Here is a 16650-nt window from a genome sequence, read left to right on the forward strand (position 1 = left end):
TTAACCTCAGCTAAAAGGCTGGGAAAGATGTTTGCCCAAGACATTGGAGACTCAGTGCTGGCTGAAGCAGACAATGCTGGACTAGGCAGACTAATAATAATAATTTATTTCTACCCCCACCCATCTGGCTGAATTTCCCCAGCTACTCTGTATAAAGCAGATTCATGTGACTGACAATGTTGTCTTATTTTTTTTATTTTAAAAAAACCACCACCACCAATATTTTGAACTGAATACTTTAATATACATCTTAAGCATCTTATATAAATAATCTCTCACCAGTTATAATACAGAACTGCAGCACAATTCCTATATATTCTTCCAGCACTAGCACCATCTCAATGACTAGCAGCCATTTCAGTAGAACTGTGGGTCACTTGTACCAGCAAGTGAATTTAAAAAATATCTGTTTAAATAATTGAAGCATATTAACAATTTAAAAAAATAAACATCATCGTGAAGCTTTAAGAAGATTATGCTCTACCAAAGTCTCAAATGAATTCTTTCCTGGTAAGTTAACATAAGAGCAATCTTAAGAAAACGATGTCCTGGAGTATAGGCCTTAAATATTATTAAACTGTTTTTATGGAAAATCTTGATTCAATTCTTAGGTGCGCCCAGTCAAAGTTAAGCACTGTTAAGTCCCTCCAATCTCCTACTGAAGGATAATACATTTTACAGATGTTACTAATTGAAACTTGTCACCATGTACTAGTAATAATCAGAGCAGTTTTGCAAATAACCACATGCTTTACTATTTTGTTATCAGTAACAACTACTGCTAACTTTTTGGCTAAAATGGGTGGTATGCAAGTAAGTTTTATACAGAAATTAAAGATTAAACAAGGTCCATTAATTTCAGTGGGTCTACTCTGAGTAAGACTCAGTTGCATGCCACCCCAAATAACCAATGACAAAATTACTCTATAAAGCAGTAAAGTATGGAAACAGGAGCACAGAATTCTCTACAGTGCATCAAGGTTTTTAGTTTAAAGATAAAAGATTCTGAACCATCTTTTAGATCAGGATTAGCAAGCAACATAAAGTACATGAAAGCATTAGTATTTCGCATTCATACATTTAGCCCTTGAAAAGAAAAGATGCCAGTGTATTGCTATTCCCACTCTTACAGGCCACCGCCTTCAATGTTTACTCAGAAGCAAGTCCTACTGTGCTCAATGAGGCTTCTCCCTAGTAATAACGTTTAGTAAAGCAGTCTTAGTAAATAAAGGGGTTGCTGGATGGCAGAGCTTTCCTATCATTGCCTAGTTTCCTTTAGGGGTGAAATTAGCTGGAGCAGAACATGTTTTCACCCTCCAGTTCCACAGCTTCCCTTTGTGAAAATGAACATCTTCCATGGGGGTGCTACAAATATGAGCACTGTGATTTGCATGCTTTGGAGCTACAACCATTCTGGAAATTATGTTGTGTAGGCCAGCCTACAGACTGTATTTCTGCAGGGAAAGGAGTCTTTCCCTCAACTTGCTAGAACACTCTGATTTAGAGCTCTATCCAGAATGTGGTTGTGCGAGTGTCATGGGCTTCTGTGTCCACGGCTTGGCTAAGAAGGAACAACATGCCAAAGGCTTGCCAAGTGAGTTTCATTGAGCTCAGTGGATCTTACTTCAGAGTAAACACGTTTTCAGTTCTTCTGTGCAAATGGGACTACCAGTACCTATAAGGAAAATACTACAGACCTTCATGCAAGAAGCTTCCAACCTATCCTAAGGTTTTGAGAATTGACTATGAGGTGCAGAGTATGATTGCAAGAAACACAGAGAGTTTGAGGTCAGCACAGATTATGCTTTCAGGGTTTTTCTGAGATCAGAATAAAAGTTAGTCAGAGTACTGGCCATAGCCGTGTCCACCGCCGACTGGGGGATCATCCCACGCAAATCTGTCTGGATGAAGCCTATCAACAGGCTGTGTCTAGGATTGTCCTTGAGAGGGAAACAGAACCAGCCACAAGGGTGGTTAAAACCTCGAACATAACCCGGTTTTACTTCACCATAGTCCAGGCTGACACCTGTTTTAAAATAAAACACAGTTGTGGGTTGAACCTCTCAAGTAAAAGGAATGCATCTAGTTTAATTCCTGAGAAATCTTTTTGAGAATTTTATTACAGCCAGGATCCCAAGGATCCTGTGGGAGAGGTAAGCTTCCTTCTAACAACCCCAAACTCCAGACTCAGGGGATCTAGAGTTTCAGCAGTTTGCTGACAAACCTAGAGAAGCTATATGCAGATTTCCTTAAAAAAAGGGAAGTCCCAATATGTAGTCCTTTGTCTTGCCCCTGTTCAAGTTGTGCTTGTAAAGCTGAGGGATTTCTGTCCAAGGCAGTACCTTATAATCATATGGGGAACGTGTCCATTTCTTGGAACAATAAATGGTGGTGTCTAGAAGAAGCTACCCAAACCAACCTTCCCCCATCCAAGAGAGGAAGGATTTGCGGACAAAGTTACCCAAGAACGCCTTTCTAAGTCAATGTGCAATATTTACAATATTCTAAATCTGGTCTGAACCATGGCAATCTCCCAAGCAAAATCTAGGTCTGGTTCTTTGCTCCCCAAAACAGTTACATAGAAGAGAGAACTAGGTTTGGGAGGTTGTGGACAGTGGCGGAGCTTCATGCTCTGGCACTGGGGGGCGGAGACCAGGCGGGAGCGGGGCTGGTGTGCGTCCTGGGGGTGTGGCGCCCAGCGTGGGCGGGGGGCAGCCGCGATGGCACCCCACTGGGATCACGCTGCCGAGGGCGGTGCGCTCCCCTGCACTCCTCTTCCTCCGCCAGTGTTTGTGGACTCTCCTTCCTTGGAGGTTTTTAAGCAGAGGTTGGATGGCCATCTGTCATGGATGCTTTAGCTGAGATTCCTGCATTGCAGGGGGTTGGACTAGATGACCCTTCGGATCTCTTCCAACTCCACGATTATATGATTTCAGGGCAAGCCAAGCAGCACCTGCTCAAATTCCACATTTTAGGCAGTCAGGAATGGGTTCAGGTTCAACCTGTCAATCCTCATCTCAGGCCAAGTGCAGCTCACTCACCAGAAAATGCAAGCTAGCAGTCGTATTCATTCTACTTTCCTTTGCACTAAGTGACTTTTGTATAGTACTTTTGATCTGCCAAGTGACAGACAGGATGTCCTTCTATGTGGCGCTAGTTTATTTCTAATTTTAGCTTTGAGGAAGTGGGTGTCAAACCAATAATTTGTTGCAAACAGCAGCACGAACGTACACAGATTTGATTTCTACAGGTTTCAGTGTGCTTTAGACAGCAAGATTAGAAGATAGAAGAGGTTTAATTAGAATTACCGCATGACAGAATCCCGTCTTCGTAGTCTGTTGTGCAGGAGAAGTCAACAAACTCTCTGGGAGAAATGATGTTCCACAACTGGCCAGCTGTGGTGTACCGCATAATACAACAGTTCTGCAGTGCAATTACAAAATGCCCGTTTAGATAGTATTCATTTGTAGAAACCTAGGGTTTATAGCTATGCCAAGCAATATGGGGACTGTGTTGAAGAGTCAAACTAGATGAGACCAGAAATAAATCATGACATTTCCATCTTTTTAAGCTCTGCAGCAGCAGTTCCACTCACTTCCCCAATCTGGATCAGGCCTGTGACATTGGGGGTTGTGGTTAGAGGGCTGTCTCTTGAATGTGAAGAGATACAGCTGCCATCTCTTGATATGACTCAGGACTCTATGTAGCTGAATTTTTTTTAAGTTTAAAGAGACAAGAGACTTACCCAGTGTACCCTTAGGTCTCCCACCTTTAAAAAAATCCAGCTACAGGCCTAATATGAATTTAATTGACTGCCTGACTCAAATAATGAACTATACAGATATCTCTTACTTGAAGAAACAATCAGGTTTTCCTACAAGTGCTCCTGATTATTCCAACACGCTGAGATGAATCATCAGTCTTATCTTAAATAATAAACATCTTTAAGAAATCTAGGAACAGATTCTTAATAGGAGTTAAATTCACTAGAAACAGTACGCTTAAAGCTACACACATCAGAACGAAAGGTGCCTGGCAAAATGTAAATAGCCAGAACTGGTGTAGAATCTACAGGCTTTTTTTAAAAAAAGTGTTTGCTTGTGTTTCAGGATTCATTAAGATGCTGTGCTGAAACCAGGACAGTTCTGCTGAAGGTCACTTTTTGGCTAAGAAAAGAGACTTTGGACATCAAAAGAAAATAGGCTTTAAATTAAAAATTGAGAGCACGATGCAGCCAAAGGTCAAGAGTTTAAATCTATCACAATGGGATCAACTTTCCCACTGAAGCCAATGGGATTTAAAACTGTTTCTGGATAGTTCAAATTTAGTTGGAAGCTATATCGAAATTAATGCTCAAAACAGCTTGGATATGGCTGTATTTGTACGTCCTAGTTTTCAGCTACTCAAAATGAGGCGCTTTCTTGAAAACTGCAAAAGCTATTTTGTTCACTTCAGATTTGTTATACATCAAAGTTTCTACCACTGCCAACAAGAAGGTTAAAGTGTCACTCAAAGCACAATGTATGAAGTGTGGACATATGCAAGTAGAGAAGCTCCCTTCTTGTTGACTGTAAAACTTTAACTTGCATTGTAAATGCTGTGCCAGATGAAAAGCATGCAAGTAGAACTTCTGGTTGTGTGATAAATGGGTGATGCATTACCTCTTCAAACTCATCAACAATATCCATCGAGGTCATCAGACTATCCCAGTAGAGTCGATAGGGTCCAGGGCGTATGTGATCTACTATTCTGTTGGCGACATCCTCCACAATCCCTTGTGCTTTGTAGCTACAGAATCAGATTTAATACAATGATGCTTAGAAAATGACAAAGCGCCTAGCAACTTTCCACCAGTTTAAAGTAACTATATATGGGTCATATACGTGCCAATATCTCTTTTATTTTCCATCAGGATCCAGGGGCCTTAGGAATGTTAAATTTCATCCATTATGCCTCAGATTACCCAATCCTCTTGTGCCAAAGCAAAAAGTTATTCTCTATGAACTTTGAGGGTGGGGATGGAGGCACACCAAGTTGGATTTCATTCATTCAGTCTGAGGCGGAGGAAAGAGGAGGTCTGCCAAAGGTGTTTTAATGAGGACTCCCTAAAAGGAAAGCTACAGCAGGACCTACTCAGCCTCAGAGAACAGCAAGAACTGTCTACAAATGAAATAACCATTTTTATAACAAACAAAATGCAGCTGAGAGGAGGATGCTTAGCACCAGAGGCATTATGTACACAAATGCATAAGTGACGGTTTCACATTTATATTCCACAAAGCACTCAAAGCCACCCCCACCCACTATGCATGTTATGCTTTTATGTCCATAGTAGATGCAGAGAAACTATCCTGAAATGAAGTATGATACAGCAACGATGGCTGGAGGGCACAATGTATTGGGGAGCGGCCCACTTCTACTCTAATATGGCCAGATTCTTCCTCTCATAAACAGCCCCCTCCCTTTCTACTGGAAATTATATTTATGAAAGAATTCATCTCCTCTGTAAGTTAACTTACAGGTATCCATTGAATTCTTCAGATGGTTTACGCCAAACTGTCGTATCTTTCTGCAGAAAAAAAAAGAAGATCACAATATTTGTACTTTATTAAAAATGACTCAATCACTTCACACCTCTGAATGTACAAATATGACAGAATCGAGAAGTACACAGACCACAGAGGGAACTTTTCAAATATAGTGCATCTTTTACCAGCCTGTTCATCAGTACACACATTTTAATTCAACTGTAGTTATATATATATATATATATATATATATATATATATATATATGCATGCAATAAATTGTCATGTAAATTCTTCTGGTGAATGAAGAGAGAAACCAACACCAAAATATAGCATTAAATCAATATATGTGAGAACACACATCCTCTATGAACTATGGCCATTCGTATCATCCCATGCTTCTTTAAAAAAATGTTTCAAAAGGCATACAAAGAAAAACTCTTGAGAACTAAACTTGACAAATCACACATCAAAAAGTCTCCCTATCACAACATCAAATTTTAACTGGGTTGCCTTGGCATTGTGTAGGCATCACAACTGACACAATTGCTTAGGACTGAAGATTTTAAGTTAATTTTGTGTTAATCTGATAGTATAAAAAACTGATTTAGTGCCAATCTAGATATGATGAGCTTTGATGAGTATCACTATGAGTATCGGGGGAAAGTATATTATGCTTGTGCCAGCATTTGCACATGCAGTTACGTAATGAGACAGCACTATCAGATGGTAAGAAGAACAGGCTTTCCCCAAACCATACACAGTAAATAAACACATGAGGAAAAAGGGGGACAGGTTGCCATGTCCCACCTGCTTTAGTGAACCAGCACTACACACTTCCAGAAGTTTTGAGAGCCAAAGTCTGAAGCAGGGAGCCTCTTCTACTTATGGAGGTTCATGGGTGTAGCCAGGGGGGGCAGCTGCCCCTCCAAATCAATAAAAATTGATAAAAACTCATAGCTAACTGAGGTTCTGTCCCCCCACAACAAAAGGCCTGCCCTGCCACCAACAAAAATCCTGGCTACGCCATGTGGAGGATCCCTGTGTGACCTCTAGCTTGTGGAAAGATAGAAAAAAGAGGAAAGTGCCCTGAATCTCCTTGTGTGATTTTCATCACTCAAAGAAACAAAACACCAAAACAGGGCTCTGAAATCTACCCACTCAAATGTATGGTACTTCACATATCATCGCACCATATAGGCCCACCTAAAACACAAAAGTAGAATATAAATCACCCTACTCGTTTATTAACAAAAGAAAAGAATCTGGAAAGGCAACGGCTTGGTAACTTACTGTTTTCTTAGTAAGTCTCCATTCATCATCTTCAACATTGTAGTACCGGATGACCTCATTTTTTAGCTTTGTAGCCACAGAAACTACATCAGGAAAGTCTGCCATTCTCTTCTGTCTTCTGCAGAAAATGAGGATGTAAAAAAACAAAAGGCAATGATTTACTGTTCCTTCTCAGTTTCCTGTTTGGCGTTAACACTATAATAATCATACAAGTCTCAATTTCTCTCTAAATTGCACAGCTGCATGATTCAGGATCATCTGGAGTCAGCAGCAAGTGTTTTTCTCAACAAAGTAGAAGCAATATATTATTGCAGTGCCCAACAATTAAAATGCACACGTTCCAAGATCTAAACAAGTATGTTGCAAGTGCTGCCAATCTCCTTCTTGGAAAAAAGCTCTGAATACCAAACAATCTTAACAAGTGAGAAAGTGACCTTTAAAAGGCTGTGGTGGTTAAGGATCACACGGGTTGAACATGGAGCTTGGAACTCTGGTGCTAAGATTTCTAGAGTATACGCATAACTGTCAACCGTCCCTTATTTGGCGGGCAACTCCCTTATCCCAGCACTGTGTCCCGCTGCTGTCCCATATTGATGATGTTCCTTAAATTTCACGGGTTTCAAAGGAAGCAGCTCCTCTCCCTCCCTGCTGGCAAGGAGGGAGGGAGGCTCCAACTGTGTTGCTTGACTGTGTTGCTCACCCAATAAGGAGTCTAAGAACGACTGGGGGGTGGCGCTTGCATGCCTTGTGCCGATCAAATCGGCCGCGTTGCCTGGGGACTCGCTTTTGCTCAGCGCTTCCCAGTGGAGAGGTGACGGTGGTTTTCCTTGGTGCATCCCCTTTGCCAGGTTGCTGCGCTGTGGGAACCACCGCTTGAGGCTTCGTTTGGCTGCTGGCTGGGCTTTCTGCCTTTGGCTCGGAGGGGCTCAGAAGTTGAACATACCTGTGCCCTGAAAATCCCTTATTTTGGCTGCTGATCCCTTATTTTCGAAGCTGCTGGTCCCTTATTTTCAAATCTGTAAGTTGACAGCTATGAGTATATGCTTAAACTGTTCCATGGCTCCAGGTTGGCATGTGCCTCTGTGACATCAGGGAAGGTAAGTAAATGGCATTCAGAGGGGCTGTGTGGCTCATGCCAGCACAGGCCGCCTACAAGATCAGATATTAGTGCCAAAAACACAAAAGAAAAGCGGCACAGGAGGACTGTCAAATGAGAGAGTCAGTTGGACAAAAACAGAACCTAACATTACCCCACAGATGTCTCCATTAACATAACAACCTGTTAAAATGGAGAGTGAAGTGTCTCCTATTGTACCATCGAGTAAAACTGCTTCACATACAATTATTCCAGTGATGGGTGTCACTTCTGTGTGTACAACCACTATCTATATGTCACACTCATGATAAGCACCCATCTGTTTTGCCAGTGTGCGTGCTCATCATATATGACTGCACACATTTTCCTACATGGAATTTATTTCTTTGCAGGAAACCACTGTGGGTGAAGGGGGTGTTGCTTTCACAACAAGTGGCAGATTGCTTAAATTAAATGCTTCTTCTCAAAAGAGAAATGAAACCTTCACTGAAAGGCAAAGCAGTACAAATATAGACTGAATATTTTAAAAGTATACCTTTTTAAGGATGGCCATTAAGATGCCATTTTCAGTGCACGTAATAAAATACTGTTTTCATAATATCTGATGCCTGATTAATTGAGAGGCACATTTGTGGTTGATTAAACCTTTAAAATAAAATAAACTAGCATGCCAAAAGCATCTGGAGCGCCACAGGTTTCCTATCCCCGCTCTAATGATTCATCCAGCTGGTAACTTCTACATCTCTTAGCATAATCTTAAACATGGCGACTGAGAAGTAAAATCCACTGGTATCAATAGATTCCTAGTAAGTTACTCCTAGAATTGAAGCACTGGCTCATAGTTGTGCATAAAACAGAGATGGCATGAAGCTGGCCTAAGAGAAACTTACAACGTGTAGGTATTCTGTTGTGCCATTCTACCAATGTCTTGGTCATGCAGGTTGCATAACCAAACACTGATCCCACGGCCTTTGATACAGGTGCATAGGCATAGCCTATGTTCCAGGGGGCAGAACCCAGCTATCTGCGATGCAATTGGTTAGTTAGTTATTTTTTATTTGCTTGATTGGGGGAGGGGCAGTACCCCCCCCCCTTGGCTACACCATGGCAGGTGACCAACAGGGCCAAAGAGGCATCTATGCACAATGTGTAGCTACTAAAAACAAGTCTGAATGTTTATTATTTAGAAGCACCTGTGACCTACTTTTATACGACTATGCAAATTGGTCTTAATTAAATGTGCTGTTTGTTCCCATCCCATTACCTCTCTCTCAGATAGATAATAAAGTGCTTGGCCAACCATAACAGCCGAGGCTTCTGTGCCAGCTCTCTAACAAACATTACTTACGAAAGCAGGTGCCGCGCTCAGAGCAAGGAGCTGAAACTATTTGCTCCTGCCCTGCCTCTCCTTGGCAAGTGGATAAAAAACCCACAACAGACTCATCTGAGTAATGCCCCATATCCTTTTAATCCAGAATAATGAGTAATGCCCCACATTCTTCTACTCCAGAATAAAAAGTAAGGCGACATATCCTTTCACTCCAGAATAACCTGAATGCCACTGTGATGATATGTATGCGTCAGCCAAGATCTGCGGAGACCCGGGTTCAAATCCCTACTCCTCCATCTATAATCACTGGGCCAGTCACTATCAACTTCACACCAGATATTCTCCTCCTGAGGATAAAACGGGGGGTGGGGAGGAGCACATATGCCACCAGTGAGCTCGTTGGAGGCAGTTTGAGATATAAATGCAGTAGGATACCAATGAATTCGATACGTAAACAAACATGCTGCCTGTCCTCGGGTTCATGGGGGGGGGGGTGTGGATTTCAATCGGCCCACTGCTTTCAAATCTGAACATCCAATGTTATAGGTTTGCGTGGGGGGGGCGGTTTTCTTCGCGTTCCCCGTTTCCACAAGGCCGGGCTCGTTTCCACACGTGAGGCTCAGAATGCGGGCACGTGAAAACGTAACGTGTGAAAACGGCACACTTTTTCGGGTACCGAGCATCCCCAGCCGGGCAAAAAGGCCGCGTACGCTTACCAGGATCCCGGGCTGCGAGTAGCGACTTTTCCGCCGCGGACGGTTCGGCGCCACGTCGAAGGTCCCCCGGACTCCGGCCACGCGCGACCCGCTCCTTCTTCCCCCAGCTCTGCATCTGTTACTTCTGCTGTGCTCACCCGGTCCAGCAGCTCATGCCGTTGGGCCAATCAGCGCTCAGCCGGCATCCCCGTCGCAGCCAATCGCAGCGCGCCCGTCTCTTCTCACCTCTCCTCCCCCCGCCCACCGTTTCGCCTCCCAACCCGCCGTCGGTATCGATCTCCCTATGCAAAATTCATAGCCCTTCAACCACGCCCCCAACTGTCCGCCCCTTTCTCTCTTCCCAAAACGGATGACAGGCGGACCGTGCTCATTGGGCACATGGCTGGAGGGAGGCGGGGTGAAGCGCGGGGATTGGCTGACGTGCATGTGGAGTGACAAAACGGCGGGGGCGCGGAGAGAGAGACCGGCAAGGAGAGTTTTGCTGCGCCTGAGAGAGGCTTTTGCCACGTTTGTTGTGGCAGAAACTTTTCTGGACCGAAGTCCGGCTCATCTGGTACAAAAACAGCACCTGGAGGATTGTGCGGTCCAGGAAAGCTGCCTTGTTGTGGCATATTAATAAGTTGGTTGGTCTTAATGGTGCCACCAGATTCTTTGATGTTTTGGCTGCAACAGACTAACAGGACCCATCCCAGTCTTAGGAGTGTGAATGTAAAAGTGGGGTGACAGGAAAGAATTAAGAGGGTGGAAGGCTTTCCAGAAAACGTTTGGCCATTTGAGATATAGGAATACTAAACACTCAAGCACTTAATATAATACGTTCTGCTATGATGTAATCACATATTTCATACCCTCCAACATTTCTCCAATGAAAATAGGGATGTCCTATTCAATAATAATGATAATAAATTTATTATTTATAACCTGCCCATCTGACTGGGTCACCCCAGCCACTCCAGGCTGCTTCCAACATACTGTATATAAAATGATCACTACCATCAATTTATTATCTGAAGAAGTGTGCATGCACACGAAAGCTCATACCAAGAACTAACTTACTGTATTTTTTGCTCTATAAGACTCACTTTTTCCCTCCTAAAAAGTAAGGGGGAATGTGTGTGCGTCTTATGGAGCGAATGCAGGCTGCGCAGCTATCCCAGAAGCCAGAACAGCAAGAGGGATTGCTGCTTTCACTGCGCAGCGATCCCTCTTGCTGTTCTGGCTTCGGAGATTCAGAATATTTTTTTTCTTGTTTTCCTCCTCCAAAAACTAGGTGCGTCTTGTGGTCTGGTGCGTCTTATACAGCGAAAAATACGGTAGTTGGTCTTTAAGGTGCTACTGGAAGGAAAAAAATTTTTTTGTTTTGATCAATTTATTATTTATACCCCTCCCATGGACTCCAAGAAGATCAAACCTATCCATTCTGAAGGAAATCAGCCCTGAGTGCTCACTGGAAGGATAGATCCTGAAGCTGAGGCTCCAATACCTTGGCCACCTCATGAGAAGAGAAGACTCCCTGGAAAAGACCCTGATGATGGGAAAGATTGAGGGCACAAGGAGAAGGGGACGACAGAGGATGAGATGGTTGGACAGTGTTCTTGAAGCTACCAGCATGAGTCTGACCAAACTGCGGAAGGCAGTGGAAGATGGGAGTGCCTGGCATGCTCTGGTCCATGGGGTCACGAAGAGTCGGACACAACTAAACGACTAAACAACAACACCCCGCCCATCAGGCTGAGTTTCTCCAATCAATCTGGGTAGCTCCCAATAGAACATTAAAAACACGATAAAACATTAAACATTAAAACACTTGCCTATACAGGGCTGCCTTCAGATGTCTTCTAAAATTTGTATAGTTACTTAAGGATGTCCTAAGGAAAAACGGGACATTCCGGGATTAAATCAGAAACTGGGCCAGCTTCTGTAAATCTGGGACTGTCCATGGAAAAGAGGGACACTTGGAAGGTCTGATACCTGGCTTTCTTAAAACGATGGAATCTCATAGAGCTTTGATAATATTTTTTATCAGAGTTTCTATCATGCCTAAAATAATAAGCATTTCAAGAAGAGTGAAGTTTATGTTGCATCAATAACACAAATGGAGAAAACACTGTAAAATCAGACAATACTTTAAACTCTCTTGGATTTCAGCTGCAATTAAAAGAACACTTAAAAAAGATCAAAAACTGAGATTGCAATCCTATTCATACTTGTTGTTGTTTAGTCATTTAGTTGTGTCCGACTCTTTGTGACCCCATGTACCAGAGCACGCCAGGCACTCCTGTCTTCCACTGCCTCCCGCAGTTTGGTCAGACTCATGCTGGTAGCTTCGAGAACACTGTCCAACCATCTCATCCTCTGTCGTCCCCTTCTCCTTGTGCCCTCCATCTTCCCCACATCAATGTCTTTTCCAGGGAGTCTTTTCTTCGCATGAGGTGGCCAAAGTATTGGAGCCTCAGCTTCACAATCTGTCCTTCCAGTATGCACTCAGGGCTGATTTTCTTAAATATGGATAGGTTTTATCTTCTTGCAGTCCATGGGACTCTCAAGAGTCTCCTCCAGCACCATAATTCAAAAGCATCAATTCTTTGGCGATCGGCCTTCTTTATGGTCCAGCTCTCACTTCCATACATCACTACTGGGAAAACCATAGCTTTAACTATACGGATCTTTGTTGGCAAGGTGATGTCTCTGCTTTTTAAGATGCTGTCTAGGTTTGTCATTGCATACTTACATAGAAGTAAATCTCACTGAACACAGTGGATCTTACTTTTGAGTCAACAGGCTTATCCTCTGAAGTTGCCGCTTACTGGCCTGGCATCTGCTCCTAATGGGTAGATTCAACAGGTTATACTTATCTTAGAATGAAGACAGTGATCAGGAAAGCTTAAAAGATTGAATTTTGGGCTGCCGTGCAATTGCTAAGAACACCAAATTAAAAATATGTTTACTTTAATTTGTCTCTTCTCAAAATGTCCCTAAGAATAGCTTTTCTAAACCAAGATTCATTTTGAAAGTCGAAAGGTTTACTGAAGGTCAGGTTTCTTAAGCTTTCTGCCTTACAAACTGATCAATAACGATGAACAATTAGAAAGAGGGCTGCCTCATCTTTCTTTTCTCCCGCTCTGCAATTTTCTGTACTGTTAACCAAGCTATCCATCTTCATGTAAAAATCAATAAGGTTTTAAAAGAAAATAAGATAATTAAACCCATATACATGCACTGTGCAAGATGAAGTTGCCTTTGGCAAGCTGACATCAGAAACCCCTCAGAATATACAGCTGCAGAAACAAGAAGTGTGGCGTAGTCAATTGTGTTGGAGAAGCGCTGAGGATACCTGGATTCAAATCCTTAGAAAAGGACAAAAGGGACATGAATTTGCATAAAATTTGCATGGTGAAATTATGCATATAGATGCACATTTAGAATTAAGTACTAAGGATGGCAAATCATCATAATAATAATATTTATATGCTGCCCATCCGAATGTGTCAGTATTAATTTTTCTCCGTTTCTCATTTTTCCAATCTCACTTCAGTTCTTCACGCTTTCACATCAGAATGCCATTTTTTTAAACAAGGTCCTCATGAAAATTCATTAGCATATTAGTGTGAATTTCTCCTTATAGACACATTTTTGTAGGCAGTTTGGCCAAATCTATACATTTTTGCTAAGTCATTTCCCCTAACATAATGCAATTTTTGTATGTCATTTGATTAGAACAAACGGGAGTGGAAATTGCCAGCATTTGTTTATTTGTCTAATGTCTAGAATGGACATCAGTCCAGTAAACCTGTTCAGTATTTGCTGAACTTTCAGTTCACACTGCATTTCTTTTGCGTTGAAATGAATGGTGTGGAATAACGTAATTATTAAGTAGTGGGTAGACATAGCAGACGACACAGAGATTTCTCCAAGTAGTCCTTTATAAGTAAGCTAGAACTGAACTGAACAGCAAACAGCTCAGCCAGCCTGCTTTTATAGGCAGCTGGCTGTCAACATTGTAACAACAGCAGCTCAGGGGTTCCTGCCTAAATTAACTTATATGGACCTGAGTGAAAACTATATACACAATACCCCTGGTGGCCACGGGTACTTCAATACTTAACAGTAATGACAACATAATTTACACAATTAATTGCAGAAATTATGTAAGATATTGAATTTTGCCATGGTGGACAGTGTGACGTATGGCATAGTCTAGGGTGGAAGACAAACCGCAGTGGAACAGAAGCAGTGCTGCATGCAAGGACTACAGGACAGAATGGAGAATGAGGCGCAGGCCCGGCCAGGATGCAGTCTTGTATGTTCATTGCAGCATCTGGGCTTGACAAGGCATGTGACCCATTCTAAGCCTACTACAGCTGAGGAATCACACACCTCCTCCCTGAGCTAGCGAGCCCCACCTGGGCTGTGGGTCCTTGCCTGCCTTAGCCTCCTAGAGTGTACCTCCTGCAATCCCGCAATCAGAATAATTCAATCAAAATAACCAAAATTCCAAATCCACCCCCCCAACCCAAAATAATTAGTGCAAAATCCCTCTATAATTTCCTTCTAGTTCCTTTGGGGACCTGAAGAACAGTGCCTGTCCTCTGAGGCAAACAAAGTTTTAATTTTTTTTCCAAGAGACAGCTCATCAAGATCAACATATTTGGCTTTAAAGCAACTATGCCCAGAATGCCTAATTGCATGCTTTACATGTGATCTAAGCAATGAACTAATTAACTGCTTAAGGCCACCCCAAAATAATGAATCAACGAACAAGAAGAAGCTGTTACCACAGCAGACTATGTCTTTAGCATGGCAACAAAAGTACGTTTCAAGATCCTCAAGTCACTTCTTGTGACTGAGCAAGAACCTATGGCTCAGGCTAGAAATAACCAAAACCAAACTAGAAGAACAATTTGCAGTTTTGTGGCTTTCCAGAAAGAGAAGTTGAGACTTTCATTTTCCTTTTTTTCAGCGGCCGTGCTTGGCCGAATCTTTTCCTTCAGGAACTCAGAGGCACCATCTTCCTAGAATGAGTTCACAGATTTACAGTACTTTCCCATGCAAAAGTACTTTCCCCAGAAGCAATACCTTTCATTTTGGGTGCCAAGACTTACAGATCCATATTTCTTTGTGCTAGATCAGATTTACGATTTGATTTCTTTTAATGTCCATGAACTCTCCACATTCCAAGATCTCTATTCTTATTGTGGTGGTGTTTTTTTAAAGTACAATAATTCCCTCTTAATCCTATTATAACAGTCCTCCAACAAGTCGAAATCAAATACAGCAGGTGGGTTTTCCCATGAAAGCTGTTGCTAACTATACATAGATATGCAAGAGCGTATTTCTAAGAGGAACCATCACTGCTTATCTGAGTTAGGGCTGAGAGCTGGTGATAAGAATCTAAACCCACTACTGCATACAAAATCATATACAAAATCAACAAACCCAATTACATGAGCTGAAGTGCAGTAAAATGGAAAAGAGGGGTAAAGGGAAGAAGTATCTTCATTTAAGCTTTCCAGCATCTGTTCCACAGCATCAGCTGAGATCAATCTAAGCAACTGGTTTATGGACAAAAGAAGTTCTATTCTTGATATTGATGACTCCTGGAACTCCTAGAACTGTGATATCTGTACGTACTTTGCTATTTCCAGTTACCTACATGGCGGCTGAATTGATTGTACATGAAACAAATTAACAACAACAACAACAATAATTTATTATTTATACCCCACCCATCTGCCTGAGTTTCCCCAGCCACTCTGGGCGGCTCCCAATCAAGTGTTAAAAACAATACAGCATTAAATATTAAAAACTTCCCTGAACAGGTCTGCCTTCAGATGTCTTTTAAAGATAGGATAACTGCTTATTTCCTTCACATCTGAAGGGAGGGTGTTCCACAGGGTGGGCGCCACTACCGAGAAGGCCCTCTGTCTGGTTCCCTGTAACCTCACTTCTCACAGCGAGGGAACCGCCAGAAGGCCCTCGGCGCTGGATCTCAGTGTCCAGGCTGGACGATGGGGGTGGAGACGTTCCTTCAGGTATACAGGACCAAGGCTGTTTAGGGCTTTAAAGGTCAGCACCAACACTTTGAATTGTGCTCGGAAACGTACTGGGAGCCAATGCAGATCTCTCAGAACCGGTGTTATGTGGTCCCGGCGGCCACTTGGAAACAAAAGCTGCCTTGCTACAATTGAAGAAATTACACACACACACACACACACCACATAATGTTATTAATCTAAATTTTCAAGATAGCCTACAAAAGAGAATCCCAAAACAAATATAAAACAGATCAGAAATATCAGAAACAAAAGCAATTATCGTAGCAACAGTAAAAATACAAAAAACAACAACCTAGTAGATATAGACACATATATATTGCACCAAGTATACCAGAAACATTCCTCCTGAGAGCAGATTTGTTGTCATTTAACCCCAGGGTTTTGCACAGTCAACTCTAGATAACATTGGGAAGAATGCAGTTGAAGACTGAACACATCAAAATACTGAGTAAGCAGATGAGTTGCAGTAGGTGGTGTAAATCTAAGTGAATGCCACAAGGTGGCGCAAGCGTATAGAATATGTTGTACACAGTGATGGGGAGTGGTGGAATCTATGCCATAGCAACAAAGAAAACCTCCAATTAAGTTTGAGAAAAGCACCCAGAATAGGGAGTGCTGAAACATTATTCAT

At 42.3% G+C, this 16650-nt stretch overlaps 1 protein-coding gene across 1 annotated transcript; it reads right to left on the reverse strand.

Moving 5' to 3' along the window:
• Nucleotides 1-220: 220 nt before the first annotated feature.
• STARD4 (StAR related lipid transfer domain containing 4) lies at nucleotides 221-10108 on the reverse strand. The gene is made up of 6 exons (XM_083577195.1): nucleotides 9964-10108; nucleotides 6822-6939; nucleotides 5520-5569; nucleotides 4662-4788; nucleotides 3309-3423; nucleotides 221-2026 (listed from the first exon to the last, which is right to left on the reverse strand). The coding sequence occupies exons 2-6, from the start codon at nucleotides 6924-6926 to the stop codon at nucleotides 1800-1802; spliced, it is 624 nt and encodes a 207-aa protein (XP_083433321.1). The 5' UTR covers nucleotides 6927-6939; nucleotides 9964-10108; the 3' UTR covers nucleotides 221-1799.
• Between the last annotated feature and the right edge of the window lie 6542 nt (nucleotides 10109-16650).

The sequence above is a fragment of the Podarcis filfolensis genome (genome assembly GCF_964270895.1).
Source record: "Podarcis filfolensis genome assembly, chromosome: 11".
NCBI classification, from domain to species: domain Eukaryota; kingdom Metazoa; phylum Chordata; class Lepidosauria; order Squamata; family Lacertidae; genus Podarcis; species Podarcis filfolensis.